The sequence below is a fragment of the Festucalex cinctus genome, chromosome 1, assembly GCF_051991245.1.
Source record: "Festucalex cinctus isolate MCC-2025b chromosome 1, RoL_Fcin_1.0, whole genome shotgun sequence".
NCBI lineage: Eukaryota > Metazoa > Chordata > Actinopteri > Syngnathiformes > Syngnathidae > Festucalex > Festucalex cinctus.
In genome coordinates, this window is record NC_135411.1 from 16,136,281 (window position 1) to 16,159,206 (window position 22,926).

Sequence of the window (22,926 nt, forward strand, 5' to 3'; positions counted from 1 at the left end):
AATCAATAAATAAAGTTATTACACCAGAAATTGAATTAATAATGTTAATAATAATAATAATAATAATAATAATAATAATAATAATACAATTAAAAATGAAAAACAAAAATTCAATCAATAAATAAATAAGGTTATTACACCAGAGATTGAATTAATAATAATAATAATAATAAGAAGAAGAACAAAAATAAAAATATTGTGACATAATATTGATCCCACTTTTAGTGGTAATGTATGATGGATGCAATGTTTAAATTTGAGCCCATATGGCCCAGTCACATTTAGCGAAGGAGAGGTCTTAAATTTAAATGTGGATTGCACTCTACTGTGGAAATGATTCATACAGTATATGCAAAATATTGTGCTGTAATATTTTTTCGTGGTAGGCATAAATCTTTATGGATGCAAGATTTGACAACTTTAGCCCATATGGCCAGTCACTCCTTGTGGTCACATTTAGTCTTACAAAAAGTCTTACATTTTGCTTCCTTAAACCTGGATCGACCCTGCTGTAAATAAATAAATACATGTCATACAAAACATGAAAAATATTGCACAACGTGTGACAATATTTTACCTCATGTGGCTCTCTCATTTAACGAAGGAGAGGTATCAAATATCAAAATGTTATCTTATATTTTGTACAATTAAACCTGCAGATACTCTGATGAAAAAAATAATATTATATAATATAATAATATAATATTTAGCCCAACACACTGTTTACATTTATTGGAGGAGCGGTCTTAAAAAGCTCCAATTTTGCTTCCTGAAACGTGTTTCGTTTAGTATCTGAAAGTTGCTGTGATATAATCTTGAGTCCGAATGGCCTTCTCACTCTGAGCCCTAGTGGTCAAATGTAGTAAAGAAGAAAAATTTGATGCGAATTCGGAGATGCCTTGATGTCAAGTGCATTTTTCGACAGTATATGAACATGATTGAGCTCCCGAGACACCACTGTTAAAATAGAACTTCAAGCGATGACTTTGTAAGTCATTTCTGACTGTTCCGCCTGAAAGCGCATACATAAAAAAAAAAAAAAAATGTAACGAGCGTAAGCACTTGAAGTCATGACAGCTGTCCATAAGCATCGGGGACGTGTCTATTGGCCAACTTGACCCTCGTTGGGAGAGAAAACAAATAGAAGAAGAGAATGGCGCAGCCTGGGATTGGCGAGCCTGGTCACTGGAGATTTTCCAGACAAACGGTGCATCGGGGAAGGGAGGGGGGGGGGGTAAGGGGGGGTTGAGAATAAAAAGGACAGGCTCCGAATCTCATTTTAACAGACCGCACACAATCTGGGCTCCCACAGAACTATCTCTGCCTGACCGCTTTCTATTTATCCCTTATCAGTGTTTACCAACCGCTAGTTTTCTTTCATTCACACTGTGAGGCAGTTCTCTTACTATCAGTCAACAGCTGACACCGTGGAACGGCCTCAAAGGCGAGAGGAAGGGATCAAAACTAAACCAAAGCTGTTTAAACAATACAACAGAGGAAATAAATTCATAAATCCTAATTCTTCCCAGCCCACAAGGGTATAAGCAGATGCTTTATAGTTAGGCCAACTGAGCCGGAGCGCAGCCAATGAGGTACGCTGCCGTCAAGGTACATTGGGATGTATATTTAGGCCCAAAAAAGAAAAAAAAAAGAAAAAAAAAAGCAAGGCCTGTGCAGCAATGGGAAATATGGATTTCATCAGTTTTTTTTTGTTTGTTTTTTGCCATGTCACTCAAAAAGATAATTTTCTTGCATGTCATTTTGCACAATTGTAATACTCTTGGCTGGAGATTTTTAGATATCTTAAATGTTGTTTTTCAATACACGTACATATATATATATATATATATATATATATATATATATATATATAATTTTTATTTACACATATGTATACACATATATATAGCTATATACGTATATACGTGTATATACGTACGTGTATATATAAATATATAAATAAATATATATATATATATATATATATATATATATATATATATATATATATATATATATATATATATATATATATATATATATATATATATGTATGTATGTATATATATGTAAAAACAATAAATATTTCATTAAACATGTACTAAACTAATTTTTCCCAGTAGATGGAAATGAATATCATATTTTGTAGGACACCAATTGAGGACACACGTAATTTTAATTGATTTAAATAATTTCATTTAAAGAAAATTTGCATAGTTTTGTTTCAAAGATCATTTCATCAAAAATTGCCATGATGATGACTAATATTACTTTTATTTTTTTAATTGCAACACGTTATTGTGCTGCTGATAGATGGCACGACAACAAAATTCATGATAAGTAATGTACACCAGTACAAACAATATCATTTAGAACGCAAAACTTAGCAGGTGTAAAACTTTTTCCTGACATTAATTAAGGAAAGAAACACATGATGACACTATCGCCTTGTTTTGTTTGTCCAACCCCCCCCCCCCCACCCCTTCCGCCTCCCCAGCGGGACCACCAAACAAACAACTCTTTGTGTGGAATACTGATCAAAAGTTAAGTCATTAATTACATTTATCCTTTGGCCAGCTGCTCGACAGCAGATGGATCATTTCTCAGACCTCGTTGAATTAAATCCACATAATTCATTTCGCTGGATTAACCAAGTGAAGTTTGAGTGGGTGCATGGCCGGTTGACGAGGATTGGGGGGGGGGGGTTGTCGGGACAGGTAACACAATGTCCCTCATCTTTTCATTAGCTTTGTGTAGTGTAAAGCAAAAAAAAATAAAAAATCTTGTCGGCGATATTTTTCCAGGGTCGTAAAAGTGTCGGATCGGGTTTATTATTTGCGGGCCTTTTTTATTTGGAGGGATGGCAGCAGGGTACCATGGACAGTTCCTGCAGGTCACATGGACGCGTTGTGTAGCAACCGACTCGCCTGCACTTTAAAGAGCTCGGGGGGCGGGGGAGGGGTCTTGTGAGGAATAATGCTTCTTACTTATCACTGTTTTACTACGCACAGACTCGATGCTGCTTGTGTAATTAAAGTCAAGAGGAGGAACTTTCCTGTAATCTCTTGTAAGTTGAGGAACACCATGTACTCAATATATACTTTTGTTTTTCACTTTATGTACAAATTGTATTCTAAAGGCCAGATGTAAACACATTTGTGTGCTGAAGCGATTTTTAAATGTTTTGTTGTTGTGGGCCTTAGAATATCCCCAAGTACTGTTACGAGTTTTAAGAAATAAATACCTCACCCAAGCCGCAAACACCATTTTGTAATCATCCAAGCGGACATTCGGAGTCCCGAATGCGTCTCTTATCTGGTAAATGATGAACTTTTCTCAAACGGCGTCCGTCCTGCTAAACCAATAGTCGCCAGAGAGACCGTCAAGTGCTTTGCTTTGCTTTCAAACTACACGCCCACGTGAAACGGCAAAGTGTTACTTTGGCAAACTTTCACCACCAAGAAGGGTACGATCTTGATGATTTGACATGAAAACACAAGTTTTTCCAATCTTGGACGTGATAAGCGATGTTCAAATAGAAGACAGAAGCGACGTTTAAGTGCGTCAGCGGTCTTGTATGTACAGCTGTCACTGTCAAAGCCACAGGCGAGCCGCGACAATGCTTTTGTCTGCGCGCACAATACCGACATGTGTTCCTCTAAGACAAGCTTATACCCAGTAACAAACCAGCGAATTTTAATCTACACCATCTCATGCTATCCGGACCATCAAAAAAAAAAAAAAAAATGGGTCACAAAACACTTTGAGCTGTTTAATCTCCGCTCAAACTGTCTGAAACCTGCGCTCGCTTTCCACAAAAAAAACAAACAATCATCTAAAACGCCACTTTTGTCGACAGAGTGACAACAATCTGAAGATCACGCACAATCTCAACAAGTTTGGAGCATCCCGGTTGTCGAACAGGCGAGCTTAAAGGCTTTGTACGTACGCCGAATGTCCTCAGCACACACACACAAAAAAAACTACAAGAAACGACACACGACAACTTTGAAAACCAACCTAGAGCTGCGATCCCAAAAGTTTGATTTCCTCCCAGTGTGCCGGTGCTGATGGCGGCGGTGGCGGTGATGGTGGCGGCTGGCGCTGGCGCGGCGGCTTTGAAAGGTAGTCCCCGGGAATATGACATACTGTGCCTTTGACAGCCTCGAGATAAGCACCTGCGCTCGGGTCTCTTTTTACGTCACACCTCCCCATTCACAGCCCTTCAACATGATGCACATTTGCACATCAACAGCCGCCCTCCTCCCCTCGACCCAGCCCCCCCCGCCTCACCCCCCTCACCTCCTCCTCCTCGCTCTACTCCCACTGCCACAAAAAAAAAAAAAAAAAACACACACGAACAGGCACACAAGGAGGCAGATGCACGAGCGCGACTCGACTACAGCGTGCGAGAGCGGCACATTTGTGCGGAAAAAAAGGTTTCACTTACAAGACTCAAAGTCATATTTTTGTATTTTTTTTTTCTCATATTTGTGAGGAAAAAAAATCAACATGCTTGGGAAGCAGAAATGTGTGAAAAATGCGACACTTCTGACATGCACACCCATTTTTATGTAATATTTATCTGTTTGTCCTTTTCTTTTATATTACATTTAAAGGCGAAAAAAAAACTTTAAAAACTTTCAAACTCCACATGCAAAAGTGTACTCAAGCAGCAGATTTGTGCAGAAAAAAAAAAAAAAAAAAAAGATGTGTGGTTTTTTTTTCCCGTCAATATTGTGATTGTGATTTAATATTCGGTCTTTTTTTTTTTCAAGATCCGCTTCCCATGTATATATTTTTTTTAACAAATAAAAGCAAACAATATCAGATTTATTCTAAATGTTTTGGTCTTACAGATTAGGTTCAAACAAAGACAAATGAACCATGAATTAATATGAAGGACATTTTATTTATCTACTTCAATTACAATTGTTAATTTATTAACATTTTGACTTTCAGTCTTTGAAGCGTCCACTACAGCTTGACACAATTCTACCAATTAAATTAGATTATAATCTTTTTTTCTTTTTTTTTTGTAGAAATGGAAAAAAAAAAAATCAGATTATAATCTGTAACATTTTGAGAGTCAAAAAAAAATCTCTTTGTCCTGCCAGCCCTCTTAAATATCCGATTCTCCAGTGTGCTCTGGTAAAATATGATGTACAATATACTACATGTTTACAACACTCAGACTTGTACTTTTTTATAATCCTAATTTGCTCCTCACACATCAGCTGCACGAGTGTCCTCACGCATCAGTTTTGTATGAAAAGTGATCACACAACACTAAGGCTAATAATTTTGTATTATTTTGTAGTAATTGGCTTCCTATCATTGTTTGTCGTGATAAAAATGACGTAATGTGATTAAATGTGTTTCCAATTTCCCTACAAGTCATAATATTGCACATCCATTACATTAGGTGGCAGTAGTGTGCAGGGCATATACAAAATTTCAATAAAGTTTTTTAGCAGACATACATTTCTTTATGGATTTCTTTAAAATGTTAATAATTATGTTCATTTTTATAGACAAATGATACTATTTATAGTCGTGTTGCAGTGTTGTGGGGGGGCATGAAATGTTTGATTCGTCCTGGAGGGGGCGTAAGAAAATAATTGAGAAGCACTGCTTTGAGAAGCAGATGTGTGGAAAAAGGTACTGCAAAGACTCAGGAGCAAGTTTACACTTATTTGATTTGGTCATTTATCTGGTCATGTACAGCAAATATGTGTAGATATATATTAGGGGAGTAATGGAAACTAATTTGATTGGGAAAATTGGATTTGAACTAATCGAACCAGACTGAACTGAATCGTTACATTTGAAAATGTATCGTAATGAAATTGTATCATACCAAAAAAAGTATCGAGATACAAAAGATGCGCACTAGAGGCTGACATTTTTTTCGGCAATTCGAAAGGGCCCAAGAATCTCGCGGGATTCCCACAGGATGGGACTCAACTTTAACTTTAATCACGGGAGTTGGACGAACAAAATTTAGCAGTAATAAATGTAATAATAATGCATATATTTGTGGAGACTGGCGTCAAGTTGTATTTTACAATTTTAAAAATGTGCAGAATTTAGTTACTTCATGATAAAGATTAGATTAGCGCTTAATCCGAAAAGAAAAATGCACTGAGCTGTCACCAATGTCTTACAAATGCAATTATGCCATCTAGTGGCAGAAAAATGACCTCAACACAAATCAGTATCACACTCGTTTTTTTACAGTACAGTACGTTTTTAATTTTAACTCAATTTTATGAATTATGAAATTACTGCATCAAAAAGATGCAGCCATTTTCCATTAGTTTAACTTTTTCCACTTTAAAGAGTATGAAAAATGTTATTCTATTTCCTATTTTCTTTTTATGTTATTTTATTTTCTGTAGCACTTGGTGCTCATGCTGATGAAAAGTGCATTACAAATTGAATTTATTATTATTATTATTATTATTATTATTATTATTATTATAAAACTAACTATTTTATTGTATTGTATTGTATTATTTAGAAGAAATATAAAATTTGTGATTAATTATGAGTTAACTATTGAAGTTAAACATTTCAATCACCTGACACCCCTAATTTTTTCACACATTGTCTCCTTATGCTCCTTCCCCTTCGGAAAACTAATTTTAATTGGCTTTATCACATGGGGAAAAAAATGCACATAGCCCTCCTCAATGTGCATGCGTGTGTGATGGGCTAACATTTCAAGATTCTTTTCGCTAGTTTGTTTGCCTCGCCTCATTTCCCGTGATATTTAAAGAGGGGGGAAAAAAAAAAACTTTCTCTGGCTTTGTCATAAGACCAAGGCATATGCCCTCCCAACCTCCTCATACATCACTCATCATGCAAATGAGAGGGAATGTCACTCCTCAGCAGCAGATGGCCAGGGATGATAACAATGGCTCAACAGACCAGTTTCAATGTCTGCGACTTTATCGCTACGGCAACAACAAAAATAGACGATATGAAATCCTTGTCCGTTAATTTGATTTCATACCCCCACCACCACCACCACCACCTCACTCCTCCTGTTCTTCTTCTTTTTAAATGTCTCTACCTGTCAGTCTGTTTCATTTCTGCCGCAATCATTTCAGTGTAAAAGCCTGGGCTATCGGTGAAAAGGAAACCTGGAAATGATTTGGGCTGATTAGCATTGACTGCCGCCCAGCCCGTTGATTCAAGTCGCCGGGTGTAATTCCTCCCTGTAGGCCATGCTCGCCCCACCCCCCACCCTCGATTAATAAAAGGGGGTCCTGAGAAATCACAATCCCGGCCCTCCAGCAAAAGTGATGTCACCCCTGTCGTCCTGCTGACTCCTGTTCATACAAGCCCCCGTGGCGGAGAGTAAACAGTGGCAGCGTTTAGCAAACACGGCCACATTACAATGACAAAAGGCAACCACACTTCTGGGTGGAGCCTGAGGGCAAGGGGGGGGAGCAAAAAAAAAAAAAAAAGGGGGGGGAGGGTGGCTTTGGCTAAAAAAAAAAAAATAAATAAATTCCCCCCTCCACCCCCTTTTCCTTTTCACCCAGCTGATGGAAGAGGCCACCCAAACATGCTTATCACCCCCCCCCCCCCCCACCCCCCATCCCCGCCACCCCCTCCCACCGCGTCGAGTCTCAAGGGAACCAACGTGAGAACACAATATGGAGTCGTAATGTATTTCCACTTGTTTTCTACACGCACCAATACGATTGTTACTTAAAGGCCCGGCGGTTGATCGTCACCTCGTTTAATGGCTCATTTGAAAGTCTAATGGCCAACTGTCCTCCAGAGCCACTCGGGCCAGGGGAGACGCACAAAAGGAGGAGAAGGAGAGGAGGCGAAGCCGCGTCTATCACTCGAAAGCATCTTATCAAACAACAACGTCGCCGTGGGGATGACAACAAACCGGGATTATTTCCAGTGTCAAGACGACAAATCAACTTGTGTCAACGCAACGCTGGCAAAATTGCGTTCGACACACAATGTAATATTCTCGTCTTTGCTCCGAACATCTGTTCATATGTTTGGGGTGGGCCTGAACCATTTTGAAAAATAATCTTATTCCGATTCCCCCAAATAGATATTGCGACTGCAATTTAATATGTGATTACTTTTTTCAAGGTCCTTGTCCCATGTATTTTTAACAAACACAAGCAATACATAAATCTGTATTACAAGCAATATGTTATAGATTCAGCTAAAGTAATTACCGGTAATATTAAAAAAATAAATAAAAAAAAAGTTTATTTTAGGAGTGTCAGGCAATTAAAAAAAAGTAATCATAATTACCTCTTTTACTGCCACATGTTATAAAAAAAAAAAAAATACAAAAAAAAACAATGCCAGCCGATTTTGCCGATTACAAGCACTCATCAGATTTCACCAGATTCCGTCATGTTTCATTTGGAATTTCATACACCGGCAGCCCATTGAAAAGAGACACAATGTTGCCATCTGCTGGCCATAGTTAGTTGGTGTTTTTGATTCCACAACCCATTGACCAGGCAGCGCTGCACTTTGACCTTGCACTTAACATTGATTAAAAAAATAAAAATAAAAAGTAGATGACGTAATTTAACGTTTATGGCGGCATACGTTGTGATTTTACTTAACGTTATTAAACGTTTTTGGCGGTCAAAGAGTTAATGGCATGACTTCAATCGTTAACTCACGATTAATCATGAATTTTATACTGTATCTGTTCTAAGTGTATATTAAAATTAGTGCTGCACAATATATCGAAAAAATACCAATATCGTGATATTGGCTCATACAATATGCATATCGCAAAGTCATGCAATAAGTTTCATATGGAATTTTATGCTTTTATCTGAATTTGACCAGTCAGCTGCTAACTAAAATGTGTACCGCCATCCAATAGTTGAACATTGAGAGGTAATTACAATTCATTAAGATTATATTGAATTTTGGTACATGAAAAAGTCTAATTCTTTCAGTAGATAATAAAAATGTAATTTCTTTAGTTACATGTTAAATATCGAAATAATATCGATATCGCTATATTCAGCAATCTTATCGCATATTGCATGATTTTCCAATATCGTGCAGCCCTAATTAAAATGTACAATAAGTTTTCAATCTATTGTTAACATAAAAATAGAAAAAATGTTGAACTAATAGAAATACGGCTGCACCTTTTAGTCATTGATACAGCATTTTCATAATAAATCATATTGAATTTGTGTTTATTTTTCTGCCACTAGATGGCATAATTGCATTTCAAAGACAGTGACAGCTCAGTGCGTTTTTCTTTTCATATTAAGAGCCATGTAATCTTTAACATAAAGTAATTTGTGATATTCTGCACCTTTATAAAATTGTAAAATACAACTTGACCCCAGTCTCCACAAATATATGCATTATTATGACATTTCTTACTGCTAAATGTCGACGTTGACGTGTCTTCTGCGTTGCGACTGGAATTCTCCCAATACAGGTTTTCCTTATAAGGCGCAGTCATTAATCGCATGTTTAAAAAATTAGTGGCGTTAAACGAACTTAAAAATAGCTCGATATTAACGCACTAATTTTGACAACCCTAGTTTATTTATTAATTGACAAAAAACTTGGGACTTGTAGGGCCTTATTTTCATGCCAAGTCTAGCACAAAGCATAGTGTGGCCTGTAGGCAGTACCTCATTTTGAAATGACTTAGAACCACCAAAAAGCCCAAAACGAGTCACAGTGCTGCCTATGGGCTAACTGAGTATTTTTTATTTTGGTAATTTGCTAGACTAGCGCAGATATACTAAAAGTTGTGGGAAGGAACACAGCCGACTCCCGGCCAATCGAAGCGGCTCCCCTCATTTACCCATTTAAATTCAGCTGAGAGAGGCTTGCATCTACATGGCAGAAGGACTCATTGGATGGAGTGCATGCAGGAGATCAGTGCACGAAGACCTAAACATTAGGGCTGGGAATCTTTGACTGTCTCACGATTCGAGTCGATTACGATTTTTGGGTCTCCGATTCGATTCAGAATCGATTTTCGATTCTCGATTCAAACGATTTTCGATTCAAAATGATTTGATTGACAAATGATTTCTGTTTCAATTTACAGATATGCACAACATTGTCATGATCTACTCCAGTCTGCTTTGCAAGACAAAATGACAAATAGAGACCTTAAAGTGTCTTTTTTTTTTGTTTGTTTGTTTAAACATTTATTAATTTTGTATTGTAAGGGCCTTTTTTCCACAAAAACAGCATGTGGGCTACAACTGCCTTTTCCTCTTCTTCTTCATTTCTAATTTAAATAAAATCCATTTTTGGATATTAATATCGATTCGATTCGATTAATAAATGAGAATCTCGATTCTTTTATGAATCGATTTTTTGGCACACCCCTACTAAACATTATCAAAAGCCCTGACCTGAATTTAAAACTTTGCATACATTCATAGAACACTGTATATATTTAGCAGTCTTTTGTCTTCATTTCGTGTGTGTCTTGGCTGCACAGCTTGCAGTCTTTATTTTTTGTCCAATCAAATTTCAGCTTCCACGTGTTGCTATACCAAAATTCCCAACACGGGATTGAAGGCCACGTTAACAGAAAGAATACGTCAGCAATTTTCCATCCACTGGTTCAGAGCTACTCGAGAGGACAACTAACTGTACGTGACTGAAAATTCATCTTCAAGGTAGACTTTAAAAAAAAAAAAGTTTCAAAAATGTGGTGTTGGGTGAAGGCCTCGGTCTTAAAGCAGGCGTGTCCAAACTTTTTCGTTTGAGGGCCACATACAGAAAATCAGAAGGACGCAAGGGCCGCATAATGTTATGAAGACAAATTGTGTTAAGTCCTAAAAATTGTACAAATAATTGATTTGTGCTTTTGCACATTTAGAAAAATGCTACAGTATACAAACCAATTTATTTGTAATATGGCAGTAGGGTTATTATAGTTTTGGAATTTTTCATTTTGGTTAGTTTTTATTAGTTTTCAGGGTAGTTAGTTTAGTTCTTTAAAAAAAATGCTTAGTTTTAGTTTAGTTCGTTAGTTTCAGTATTAGTATTTATTTATTTATTTTTTTATGTGTATTACTTGTGCGCGATATTTAAAAACCACCATGGGAGCGACGTCATCTGAATGTGCTTTTCTATTGGCTGCTGCGAGATGACGTCACTTCTGTGTGATAGACTTTCAAACGTCATTAGTCCGGTTTATATCAAAATAAATCTACTAAAGATCACATTTAAAATCATCCCCAAAGGCTCATGCATTAAATTAATGACCAAAGACTAAAACGAATGACATGTTTGCTGTAATTATAGTAAGTTTTATTTAGTTTTGTAAACATAAAATGTAGTTTCAGTTAGTTTTCGTTTTTTCAAAAAGATTTATTTTGGTAACAATATATTTTTTTTCATTTTAGTTGTTTTTTTTTTTAAATTAATTTTGGTTAACTAAAACTACCTTTAATGGCACCTGTTTTTCGATACCCTCTCTTCTTACTTTGACCATCTCCAATCATTTTTGTTTTGTTTATTTTATTTGAACTGAGTCAAATGCCATTTTTGGCATATGTCGCGGGCCACTGAAAAATGGACAGCGGGCCGCAAATGGCCCCACGGTCATAGTTTGGACACCACTGTCATAATGCCATCGCCCGCCAGTGGATGACATGAACTATATATATACTTCCACGGAGCTCATTGGTTTGCCTGTACTTCAACAAATCCACCAAAATCACGTTACACCACCCGTGTTACCACTTAGACCTGGTTTTAGCGAGTCTAAAATATCATTTTTGTCACCAAATTGCCACATGTGCTGAGGGTGTGCGATAGAATACGCCAGAGCGCATATTCGAGTCATAGTGCAGTCTACTAAATTCATTCAAATTCACAAAAATGTGGCATAAACATAAAGTCAGTCAGCCATAAGTCACATTACAACAAATATGACAACAAAATACATTTATTTCTATTTGAATTCAAATAATTGCTCAGACTTTGTTTGGGGAAAATACAAAATCAAATCTCCTTCCGAGCAAGCATAAAACATAAACTGCTGTTTTGTTGCGCTTGTTTCATCCCCCGAAAAAAAAAAAAAAAAAAAAAAAAGTGTGCTGATGGAGGAGTGGGTTGGACAAAATTACATGTCAAACAAGGCTGCGCGTTTTTAAAAGTGCTGCCTCGTATTTGTAGAAAGTGTTTGATTGCATTTAGAAAGGTATTACAATGGGTCACATCTGTGTCTAAAAGCTTTTTGCATTCGGCTGCAAATGATGCAAGCCCAGTGAAGTGTCGCAGCACCCCGTTGTTTTGGAGCACCATACCTTCCCGGCGCAAACAAAACCTACACAAACATGTCGGCCTCACTTCTTCTAATGCACTGCCGGGTCACCGTGTCAGCGCTGGAACTTCGCTCGCTCGCTCACTCCGCGCCACAGCGCACCCTGCAATTTCCACAAAACAATGCGGCTAATGTCATGTGGCAGCCCAAACAAAGAGTACTTAGGGCCATTGAATTGCACAGGCGTGTACAAAATCTATATTCCATCTCAGCCTTCAGTGCGGAAGAATGTTTGGAAATAAACTTGCATCAACAGCAGATGACACGGTTTAACTGTCATTTAGATTTTATAGTTAACACAGTTGTGAAATTAAGGGATAGTGTATCTCAAATCATCTTTCCCCATTGAAATGAATGGAAATGTCAGTAATCCGTTCCAGCCTCCCCAAAAAACAAAACAAAATAAATGTTCATGTTTTTAAAAACAAAAATAGCTCTAAATGGAATGTAAAGAATTTAAACCGTTCTTGCAATTTTTTTTTTGTTTTTTTTTTTTTTGCATTGTTCTGCTTTTTCAAGTGTGCACACCTTGGCCACTTGGGGGCAGTATAATACAGACATACAGATAGACAGTACATGGAGCGGTATCAGCTCCTCCATACGCTGCAGTAATATTAGTGGTTCTTCATAGAGGATAAATAATATGCACCTAAGAGTATTGTTGTTATATTATCTCACTGCATGTGTTACTACGTTTGTGTTCAAATAGCAGTTGCTTAAAGGGTCATTATACTATCCATTAAAAAATGGCTGAGCAGATGACACTGTTTTTGCTCTCATTTTATAGTTAACACAGAGCAGTAATTTGTTTGTTCAAATGTGCAACAACAGCACGTATTATCTAGCTTGTATATTTTACATTTAATACAGAGTAGTACATTAAAGGTAGAAAAAGTTATCTCAACAGCAGATGGCAGTGTCTTCCATATTTTAGATTGAATACAGACTCGTGGTCAATTTACAATATTAGGCACTCTATAAACTTTTCCCTACAGCAGATATCACTGTGCTTCTGCTTTTATATTTTATAACTTCACACAGAGTAGTAATCATTAGCAAACATTAGCATGTCAGTAAAACGTTTCCGTCTTTTAAATGTTATTTTCAATAGAGAATATTTGTACATTTTCAAAATAATTACATATAACGTTGACTCAGCAAATGGCACTGTTTACCTGCCTTTTGTATTTAACATCCTATACAGACAAATGTATCATATTAAATACAAGATATTTTGAGCCCTCTATTTCACGAGTTTGATATTCAACAATCCCCGCCCCCCCCTTAAAAACCCTGACACATGCAGTGCACGGATAATCCAATAGTGGGCAGTATCACCCATCTGATCAACCAAAAGTATCAACCTTGCAAGATCGGTCCAGTTAGGACAGGAAAGACATCTGTACTTATTCATAGTGGGAAATGTTCTTTCTTAATTTTTGAAATACTAATATGTTTGATATGTCTGTTAAGTGTCATATTTTTGACAGTTATAAATGTACAGATTTAAGGCATTGTGGCCAGATGTATCACATATGAGACAAATCAAAAGTCAAAATTGTCAAAAAAAAAAAAAGTTTGTTCAAAAGGACCAATAAATACTCTATGGTTTTTGGCTTAATGCAGATTATTTAGTTACTCTTTTTTTTTTTTTGTGGTCAAAATTAGTGCGCTAATTTTGAGGTAAAGTTTTTTTAACGCCACTAATTTTTTAATGCACGATTAATGACCGCCCCTTGAATCGCAATGCAGCAGACACGACCATGTCAAGATTTAGCAGTAATAAATGTAGTAATTAATGCATATATTTGTGGAGACTGGGGTCAAGTTGTATTTTACAATTTTTAAACTGTGCAGAATTTCACAGGTTATTTCATGTTAAAGATTACATAGCTTCTTAATATGAAAAGAAAAATCCACTGAGCTGTCAACAACGGCTTAAAATGCAATTATGCCATCTAGTGGCAGAAAATTGACTTCAACACAAATCAATATCACACTGGATTATTATGAAATTATTGTATCAATGACTAAAAGGTGCAGCCATGTTTATATTAGTTCAACATTATTTTCCACTTTAATGTTTAACAATAGTATAAAAACTGAAAAAAATACTTTATTGTACATTTAGAACTTCTTAGAACACAGCAGATGGTGACATTTTTTTCAATTAGTAATACAATTATAAAAACTTTCCTGCCTTTCATATTTTAAAAGAAATACATAGTAGCTGTCATTTGCAAAACAAATGTGTACAAATCAACTTGAAGTTCAGCGCTCCCTCGCTCGCCGACTTCACGGCGCACTCGGCAATCAAGGGCAAAACAATGCGACTAATGCCATGTGGCAGCCCGTGCACTCCAACAAAGCGCATTTCCACGGCCCCATTGAATGGCGGCGATGTGTACAAAATCTATATTAAACTGTGCTTAATCTCAGCCGCCAATGCTGGCGCTAATGTGACACAAACGCGTCTTCTTGGTGGTCTTCGAGCCTCATTGTTGTCGCTCTTGATGCCGCCTGTTCGCCACAGAAAGTGACAAAAAAGGACTGAATTAATTCTTTAAAAAAAGAAAAAAAAAGTGTGTATTTGCATATGCAAATAGACGGAAGCCTACATAAGTACATGTTGATATGGCTGCGGGACACGCACATGCACAACTATATCTTTATGTTAATGTCAGAGGCAAAGAAGATATTCTTTTTTCATGGGGATCACTATCGACACCGCGTGTCAGCGTGTCTCGCTTAAAAGCAACGATTCCATTCCGTCCCAGCCGTCCCCTTTGGGCCCACTCATGTGTGACCGGCAGCAGCCTTGCAATATGTTTGACTCCTTTTGGAGACACTTGCGCAACATTTCACATCTTTAACGGACGCGTTTGTTACCTTTGCAAGGGACACTTGAGACTAGAGATCAGATGTGTTACGATAGTTTATCCCGGGGGTGTCCAAACTTTTTTTTTTTTTTTTTTTGAGGGCCACATACAGAAAATCAGAATGATGCAAGGGCCACGTAATGTTATGAACAGAAATTGTGTTTAGTCCTAAAAAAAATTGTACAAATAATTTATTTGTGCTTTTGTATATTTAGAAAAATGGTACAGTACATAAACCAATTTATTTGTAATATGGCAGTAGGGTTATTATAGTTTTGGATTTAGTTTCTATTTTGTTTTGAGTTTTGTTTTTTAAATTCAGTTAGTTTTAATTAGTTTTCAGGGTGGTTCTGTTATGCAATATTTAAAAAACACCATGGGAGCGACGTCATCTGAAGCTGCTTTTACAGCAAATTTGACATGTTGAATCGGCGTTGGGGCATTTGATCACTGTGATTGGCTGTTTTTCGCTAGCAAATTAGCGCACGGGGCAAGAAGAGGAAGTGATGAACGCGGATAAACAGTACTGATGGAAAGCAAGGAACACTTTTTTTCCAGCTTATTTTGCGCATCGTCACCCTGCTGTACCCTCCGCATTTGAACGTACAATGTCTGTCTGGACAGAAGATCGGGAAGATGACTTATCTCTTTGGTTCAAGAGAGACCGGCATGGTATGATATTACCGTTAAAAGGTATGCCGACTTAGGTATGAAAGCCAAACTATGGCACGAGAGAGTTTCATTCAGGTGGGAGGAAATCGTGAGAGAAAAAGTAACCGGTATGCATTGTTTACGTATTTATATCACGTGTTTACGTATTTATATCCCGTGTTTACGTATTTATATCCCGCCCCCTAAAGAGGTTTCCGGTTGCCTTTAGGAGTAATGTTAGATTAGGGCTCTTCATGACTAGATAGATGACTTGAGCTAGGCCGTTGTGTCGCTGTTATTCGTCCTTGCTTGGCGCCTTTCTATCTGTCTGCATTCTGACATACGTATCCAGTACAAACCAGTTAAGGTCATCAGGCCACAAGGTCTCACATGGGGAGGCTGAGCCGTTCGCTCATGTGGGCGGGCGGCCTAGACAGTATAAGTGCGGGGACGATTTTGCAATAGATCATTTCCTCTTCCGCATACTAATAGAAGAGGCCTCCGCCGTTGTGTATTCGATCTTTCTGGCATCCAGGAAATATTTCAACTGAGAACAGGCAGTCTTCTGTTTATTACTATTAGTATAATATCGTGAGCATTACGATACAAGAACCAGTGAAAGTTGTCACCCAGAACTTTACAGCAATGACTACCTCCTCCGATGGTATGGTGGGAAATCACTTTTCGCACATGCGCTGAAGGTACGTAATAGTCGGTGCGGTGTGCATTTATGTCATTTTTCAACGCGACGCGTCACTTTTGGCCGACGTCGGATTGGTGTATTTAGGCCTTAATAAAAAGCATCTTTCATCAGCCTGCACCAATCGCTCTGCACTGCCCTCAGACGCTCACACGAGACAAACCAGCGCCTGAGTGGTCAGTCCACGCCTGGCTTTCGCGGTTCACGGGCCAGCGACTGATTGTCATTGGGCGGGGACGTGCGCATTCGCCGGCGTCTCTGGGGGGTCCCGGCCCATCTTTTTCTACTCGGGCAGGAGCACAATGAAAGCAGACACGCCTCTTAAAGGCCAGATAGTGGCTTAGATGTTGGGCCAAAAAAGCGAGCGGGGGAGACAATGGTAACAGGTGTGTATTAATGCGCGCACGGGTAATGACCTTGGTGGCCGTAATAGTGTGTCTAGACACAAAAGTGATGGGGAGGCATTGCTGTCTCATCTCGCATGTCCCACGAGTGCTCGGAAATTGTGATTGTGATACGAATAAACATGACTGTCATAAATATGGTTAAAAGCAACATTATTTATGGACACATTTTGTTGAATGGTGGCTGGATCTGACACAAGAAAGTGGGAAAAGGCTGGAAGAAGATTTGTTCACGATATTAATAAAATATATTGGGCATTTTGAGTATTTCCTTTCGAGTTACAGTTATTTAGGAAATAGTCATATCCCTGACAAACTTGATGAAACAATATTTTGGTCATTCTTGGTCATTTTCAGTACAGGGATTTGAAATCTGTGGATGTGCGATATTTTACGTGTAATGCGATGTAATGTTTTCAACTTTTTACTAAATAAGGAAGCAAAAGTTCTTAAACTGGTGTGTGCGCAGAATTAAAAGTGTAATGGTGGGCTTGCAACTTAATTTGCACTATAATTTAATTTTAATAATTAATAATAATAATTTAATTATTTTAATTTCACTATAATTGCACTGTATTGTAATAAATTTGCACTATTTTCACAAATTTGGTAAATGCATTATCTTCTTGATAAAATTTGAATTTGAACTTTAAGTGATGACAATAATAAAATTAATTAAAAAAAATAAAATCTAAATTTTTTTTCAGTCATTCATGACAATTACAATTTTAATCAATTCTAATCTAATAAACCCAACAAACATTTATTTAAAGGTTCTATTTATTCAAAAACAATTCCTGTGCAAAATGTTCAGACAACAATGTATACTTACTGATTCTAAATCAGTTTTAACATTCATAGTTTGTGCTTCGATGCCACAATTAATAGTTGGGAGCTAAATTGTAAACATGTTTTGTAAACCACCCGTGCAGCATTCTGCCAAAATTACAACTCACATAAAACATTACAGGAACAACAGAAGACAAAACTTGATTTTCATGATTTAGGAAATTTTCGATTACATTTTTTTAACATGATTTTGATTAATCAATTCATTTGATTTATGGCCTAGCCATATGTACTATGTGGCTACACTAGTCTAAAACATGGTATTCTGACTAAGATTTTTTTTTGTAGCATATGAATTGAGCAGCAAAATCCACCTGTTTTTATAGATCTCACGGGGCGGCCATTTTGCCACTTGCTGCTGACTGAAATTGTCATCACAGTGTCCCTTGCGAACATCACATGACCAAACCCTTGAACCGTGATTGGTCGTTATTTTTCAAGGGGTTTTGCTGTAACTTTTGCGGGTGATGAGTGGCGTGCACCATCTTGTTGAAGGATGTCTAAAAACTCACAAAGTGTGCTGATTTAACAAAATAATATTATTTTTCCTTGACAATCACCACATGTTTTTGTGGTTCAGTAAACAAAAAACAGTACATTTGGTGCTTTCGGACTGTAGCCATATCTGATTCCACACAGGGCCAGATTATCTCTTTGATCGCCAAGAACGTTGAATAATCATCAGTAAAATCACGACGTGTGCCGCCATTAACGATAAATGACGTCAAATACGTTTTTATTATATTTTTTTCTCAGTGCAACGTCTAGATGCAGTGCTGCCCGGTCAATGGGTTGTGGAATCAAAAACACTAACTATGGCCAGCAGATTGTATCTCTTTTCGTGAATGATCAAAGCCTTTGTCATATCAAAGGTTTTTTTTGACAACTTGTGGCAGTAAAAGAGTTATTGATGCATGACAGGTTGCACTAGAAACGACGTCAAACTGAAGTGCCACCCAGCACGTGTCGTGTTTGACGTCATATTATCGCGATATCTTTTACTGCTCCGTACTGCCTGACTGGTTCCTCGCAAGCGTTTTAAACGTGAGGATCATAAAATGTACACATTCGTATTACGACCTCGGCTCTGTGGCTACAACCGGGCAATAATTCGCTCTTTCCGGTTGCATATGCAAGGAACCGATCGGACAGGTGGGACCGATGGGATTTGGACAGTACTTGTGGTCTGGCGCATAGAGTGACGTCACGGACAGTCATATCCGATCTGCGTGTGTGTTTGGAGCTGCTCAGACAGAGAAGCATCCTGTACACATCGGTATGAAACTACCTCACGAATGTGGTTTTCAGTCCATCCCGTTCCGCAAAAATCTGAAAGAGTGAAACATTTTCGAGAAGTTACATTTTTTCTTGCAGTGCCGTCACGTGATTATTTTTTTTTTAAACAATTAATCACACACTTTTCCGTAATTAATCGCGATTAATCGCATTTTCCTAATTCTGCCTCGACTTTTTTTTCTACAGCTTGTAACTGATATTTCTTGAGTAAAATATTGGAATTAATGTAAAATCATCAAATATAAAGTATATGTAGTATAGTATAGTTTTAATAGCTTTCTTAGATCCCTGTATAGAATTCATCTCCTGTAAAATACAGAACAAAATGGACTCAGCTTTACAGGCCATCTTTTATATTCTGTTTGCCTAGAAAGATGAGTAAAAATGATTTAAATCGGTTGGCAATCTAGGGGTTGTCTTTTTGGATAACGTTTGGCAGTAAAAGAGTTCATTTGTGAGGCCTCAATGGCGGGAACTCGAGGTGATGGACAACTATCGCATAATTAGTCTAATATTTGAAAGTGTGCAAATTACTTGAGATTTCGCCAACAAATATCAAGCAAGTGAAAACCAAAGTAAAACTACCTCTAAGTCAGTGTTTGTCCAAGTTTGGCTGCAGGTCATGACATGAAAGAAATATAACAGTTTTGTTTTGTTTTTGTTTTTTTTAAGAATTCTTTAAAGAATTGAAATTAAACCCCACAGCCGTACATTTTTTATTGTAAAACAATAAATAAATAAATAAAGGTTTTACACAATTACAGAGTGTGGGGGAAAAAAAAAAAAACATTCAGCCAATAATCACTTTGGCCAGGTCATGAATAATTACGGGTTTAACTGGAACATGACAAATGTGAAGAGTCGTTTGAGTAAACTAAAATCACGTTGAGTACATAAGTACACGCTGAACAGACGATTTGCAATTTGTGATTGCGCAAGCAAACAAAACTCCCTTTGAGTCGAACAAAGCAACTGATTAAGTTTCTTGGCTTTTTGGACTGATTAACGCGGGCGCTCATTGATTTTGCTTTTGTTTCCATCTTGCTCAACTTTCCCGAGACACGATTGTCATTTGTGTCCAAACAATACTTGCAATCGCGCTCTCACAAATCAAATATCCCCCCCCCCCCAACGGGGGTTGGCCTCCTTCGCCCGCCATCTTAAACGGACTCTCATCAAAATGGCACTGCATGTAAACGTCTGCCGAGTGTTGCATTTCTGATTGGATATTGTTTTTGTGTATTTGCTGGCTGCTGGTAGGTGACCACCTCGTCAGATTAGGCGGGTTTAATCTTCCAATCGTGTGTCGCTGGTGCTATCCATCAGCACTACACAAGACGTATAATCTACGCGCGGATGAAGGAAAAAAAAAAATACAAAAATGTCAAGTATTTACCAAAGCGCCTTGTATTCCTGCATCTTCATCAAGTCAAATAAAAGTATTCTTTGGTTTGCGTGCTTAAGCCCGGCAACTTTTGAAAACTTGCGCAGATCCTCAGACATTTATACTCCCTGATTTCTCGCATCATCTCTCCAAGATAGTGATAATACGATTTCTGTTTGTGTGTGCGTGCGTGCGCGCGCATGTGTGCTTTTTCGCTGTTGAGAAACAAACTGGATTATGAGCAGATCACTACATAAACAGCTTTCTAAAAAGGAGGCAGCTATTTAAAAAAAAAAAAAGGCTGAAGAAATGCAAAGAGGGATTTAAATTTTAATTTGAATTTATTCCAGCAAGTGAAAGGTTCTTTTGAGAGGGGATTTCAGCAAAGATGACGGTATTTAAAAGTGATAAACAAGCATCTAAAGCGCCGGTGGAAAACATTTTTTATTTTTTATTTTTTGTGCTTCTTTCTCGTGCTGGGGAGGAATTGGGCTGGCGGTAGCCACAGCCAAAAAAAAAAACACTAAAAAAAAAGTAATAGTCATAATTAAAATGTAAATAAGCGTGATCTGCAAAGATGCCTTCGCCGATTCCCCGTCATAAATTGCGTAATTACCGCTTTTTTTTTTTTTTGTCTCGACACACCTTTGCGACGACGAAGGGAAAAATGTCCTCAGGTGCAAAAGCTGGAGCTGCCACTTGGCAGCAGCGGGTAGCTCACACTCTACATGGATGCTTAAGGAAACACTTCACACTCATCACATGCAATTTCAATCTCGCCGCGGAGGAAACACAGGCAAAGTTGAAAAATTAAACGGCTGGTATGCCTTAAAGAATCGGAGGCAGGATCTGCGCGCGTGCGATTAACTCGAGCTGTCAGCTATTGTACTGCGCGGATTATGCGTATATTGATGTGATGACCACTGAACTTAAAGCGTAGACGGAAACCTGCATGTCACACAAGAGAGACAAAAGAGTTACATCATTTCGGCGAACGGCTAATCCGATCACGGCGTTTGTGCTTTTGCTATCTTCGGAAAACGCCAGCAAAAAAAAAAAAAAAAAAAGGCGCTAAGTAAAGCTATTTTACAAGACTCCCTCACAAGGATGCAGTGCCAGTATCGGGATATAATTTCACACAGCAGTCACATAACCTATAAGACGGCTTAAGAGAAAAAAAAAAATGGAACACAGCAAAGTCGTCCACTATCTTCCAAAAAAAGACTGAAAGCTGCAGTGAACTAATGGCGCAGTCGCATACAGACAGGAGTTGTTGAAAAAGCGCTCGCCGATGGTTAGCGTGCACCTGGCATCCCGCGCGCTAGCTTGGCAACACTCCTCCCTTATAATTACAATGAGCACCCAGTAATGCAGGAGAGAGAGGCTGAAATCGGAACGCTGTCCTTCGAGACGCCGCGCCTTTCTCTTTTTCTTTTTTTTTTAATGGCTATGCAGAAGAGTTCCTCGAAGTGCAGATGGCAGGCTTTTGAAGCAGGTTTGTACTAGAAGGTAAAGAAAGGCCCCTGGTGGGAGGCCATATTGGCATAAGGCATTACATTTGTCATGTGGATGTTATCGGCAATTGTCGAATGATTCATATCATGCCGCCTCGTATGAAATGTTCATTCAGACCTCCAACTCACAATTTATACTTAATACAGAGTGCTAAACGAATGCCGAATCAGAATTTTCTCATTCGAGTCGGAATGCGTCATAGCCACGGATCAAAATATATGACTGGACTTTTGAGGTCGTAAGGCCGCCATATTGCTCCTCCCAAGAAACATTTCTCGGTATACGATCCTATACATTTACAGTATTAATATTGGAGAACATTTGAGACAGTACTTAGTAGAAACAGCATGATTTATGGTGTTTTAAATAAACAAGAGGATTTCAGACATTTTACAACTTGACTTAAATAAATGTATAAATTATATGCTTAATGATGTTTAGTACAGGAGGAAACTTGTGAAACTGAGCAATAAAAGAAAAAGGGGTCATCTTCAAAGTAGCACATACCATCCACGTGTTAATTTTTATTTTTTATTTTTTTACTTGTTAAAAAAATAGTGACCACCCCAGCACAAACCCCCCGACCCCGCCTCCCAATTTCAAACGAACTATCTGTACGTATACTTTATACAGTAGTCTGCTCGCAAGGTGGGAGTAACAAGATGGCCGCCCTGTGACTTCGACGGGTTGCACTAGCGTGTATGGGCTATCGGGTATCCAGTCATATGGTGGTCAGTGGTCATATCATATTGTCGCCAGAGGGAAAAGTTTGGATGGGATGTCCCGCTCCCTTCTACATGGGGATTGCATATGCGCAGAAGCTAGCTACGTGCTACATTTGAGTGGACGCCCGGAAATATGGGAATATCTAGTTAGCAAATGCTGTCCTCGCAAAGAATGTTTCGCAGCCTAACACCTCGCTG

The 22,926-nt window shown here is 38.0% G+C and overlaps 1 protein-coding gene and 1 long non-coding RNA gene across 7 annotated transcripts in view; one reads left to right on the top strand and one right to left on the bottom strand.

Annotated features, from left to right (window-relative positions):
- Positions 1 to 4,272, bottom strand: part of st18 (ST18 C2H2C-type zinc finger transcription factor) — a 68,522-nt gene extending 64,250 nt beyond the window's left edge. For all 5 annotated transcript variants that reach the window (XM_077519449.1, XM_077519441.1, XM_077519452.1 and 2 more), the window contains exon 1: positions 4,021 to 4,272. In XM_077519449.1, coding sequence (XP_077375575.1) covers positions 4,021 to 4,147 — 127 coding nt within the window. In that variant the 5' untranslated portion in view covers positions 4,148 to 4,272. The remainder of the gene's footprint in view (positions 1 to 4,020) is intronic.
- Positions 1 to 22,926, top strand: part of LOC144017676 (uncharacterized) — a 121,270-nt gene that overhangs the window by 70,308 nt on the left and 28,036 nt on the right. The window lies entirely within an intron of this gene.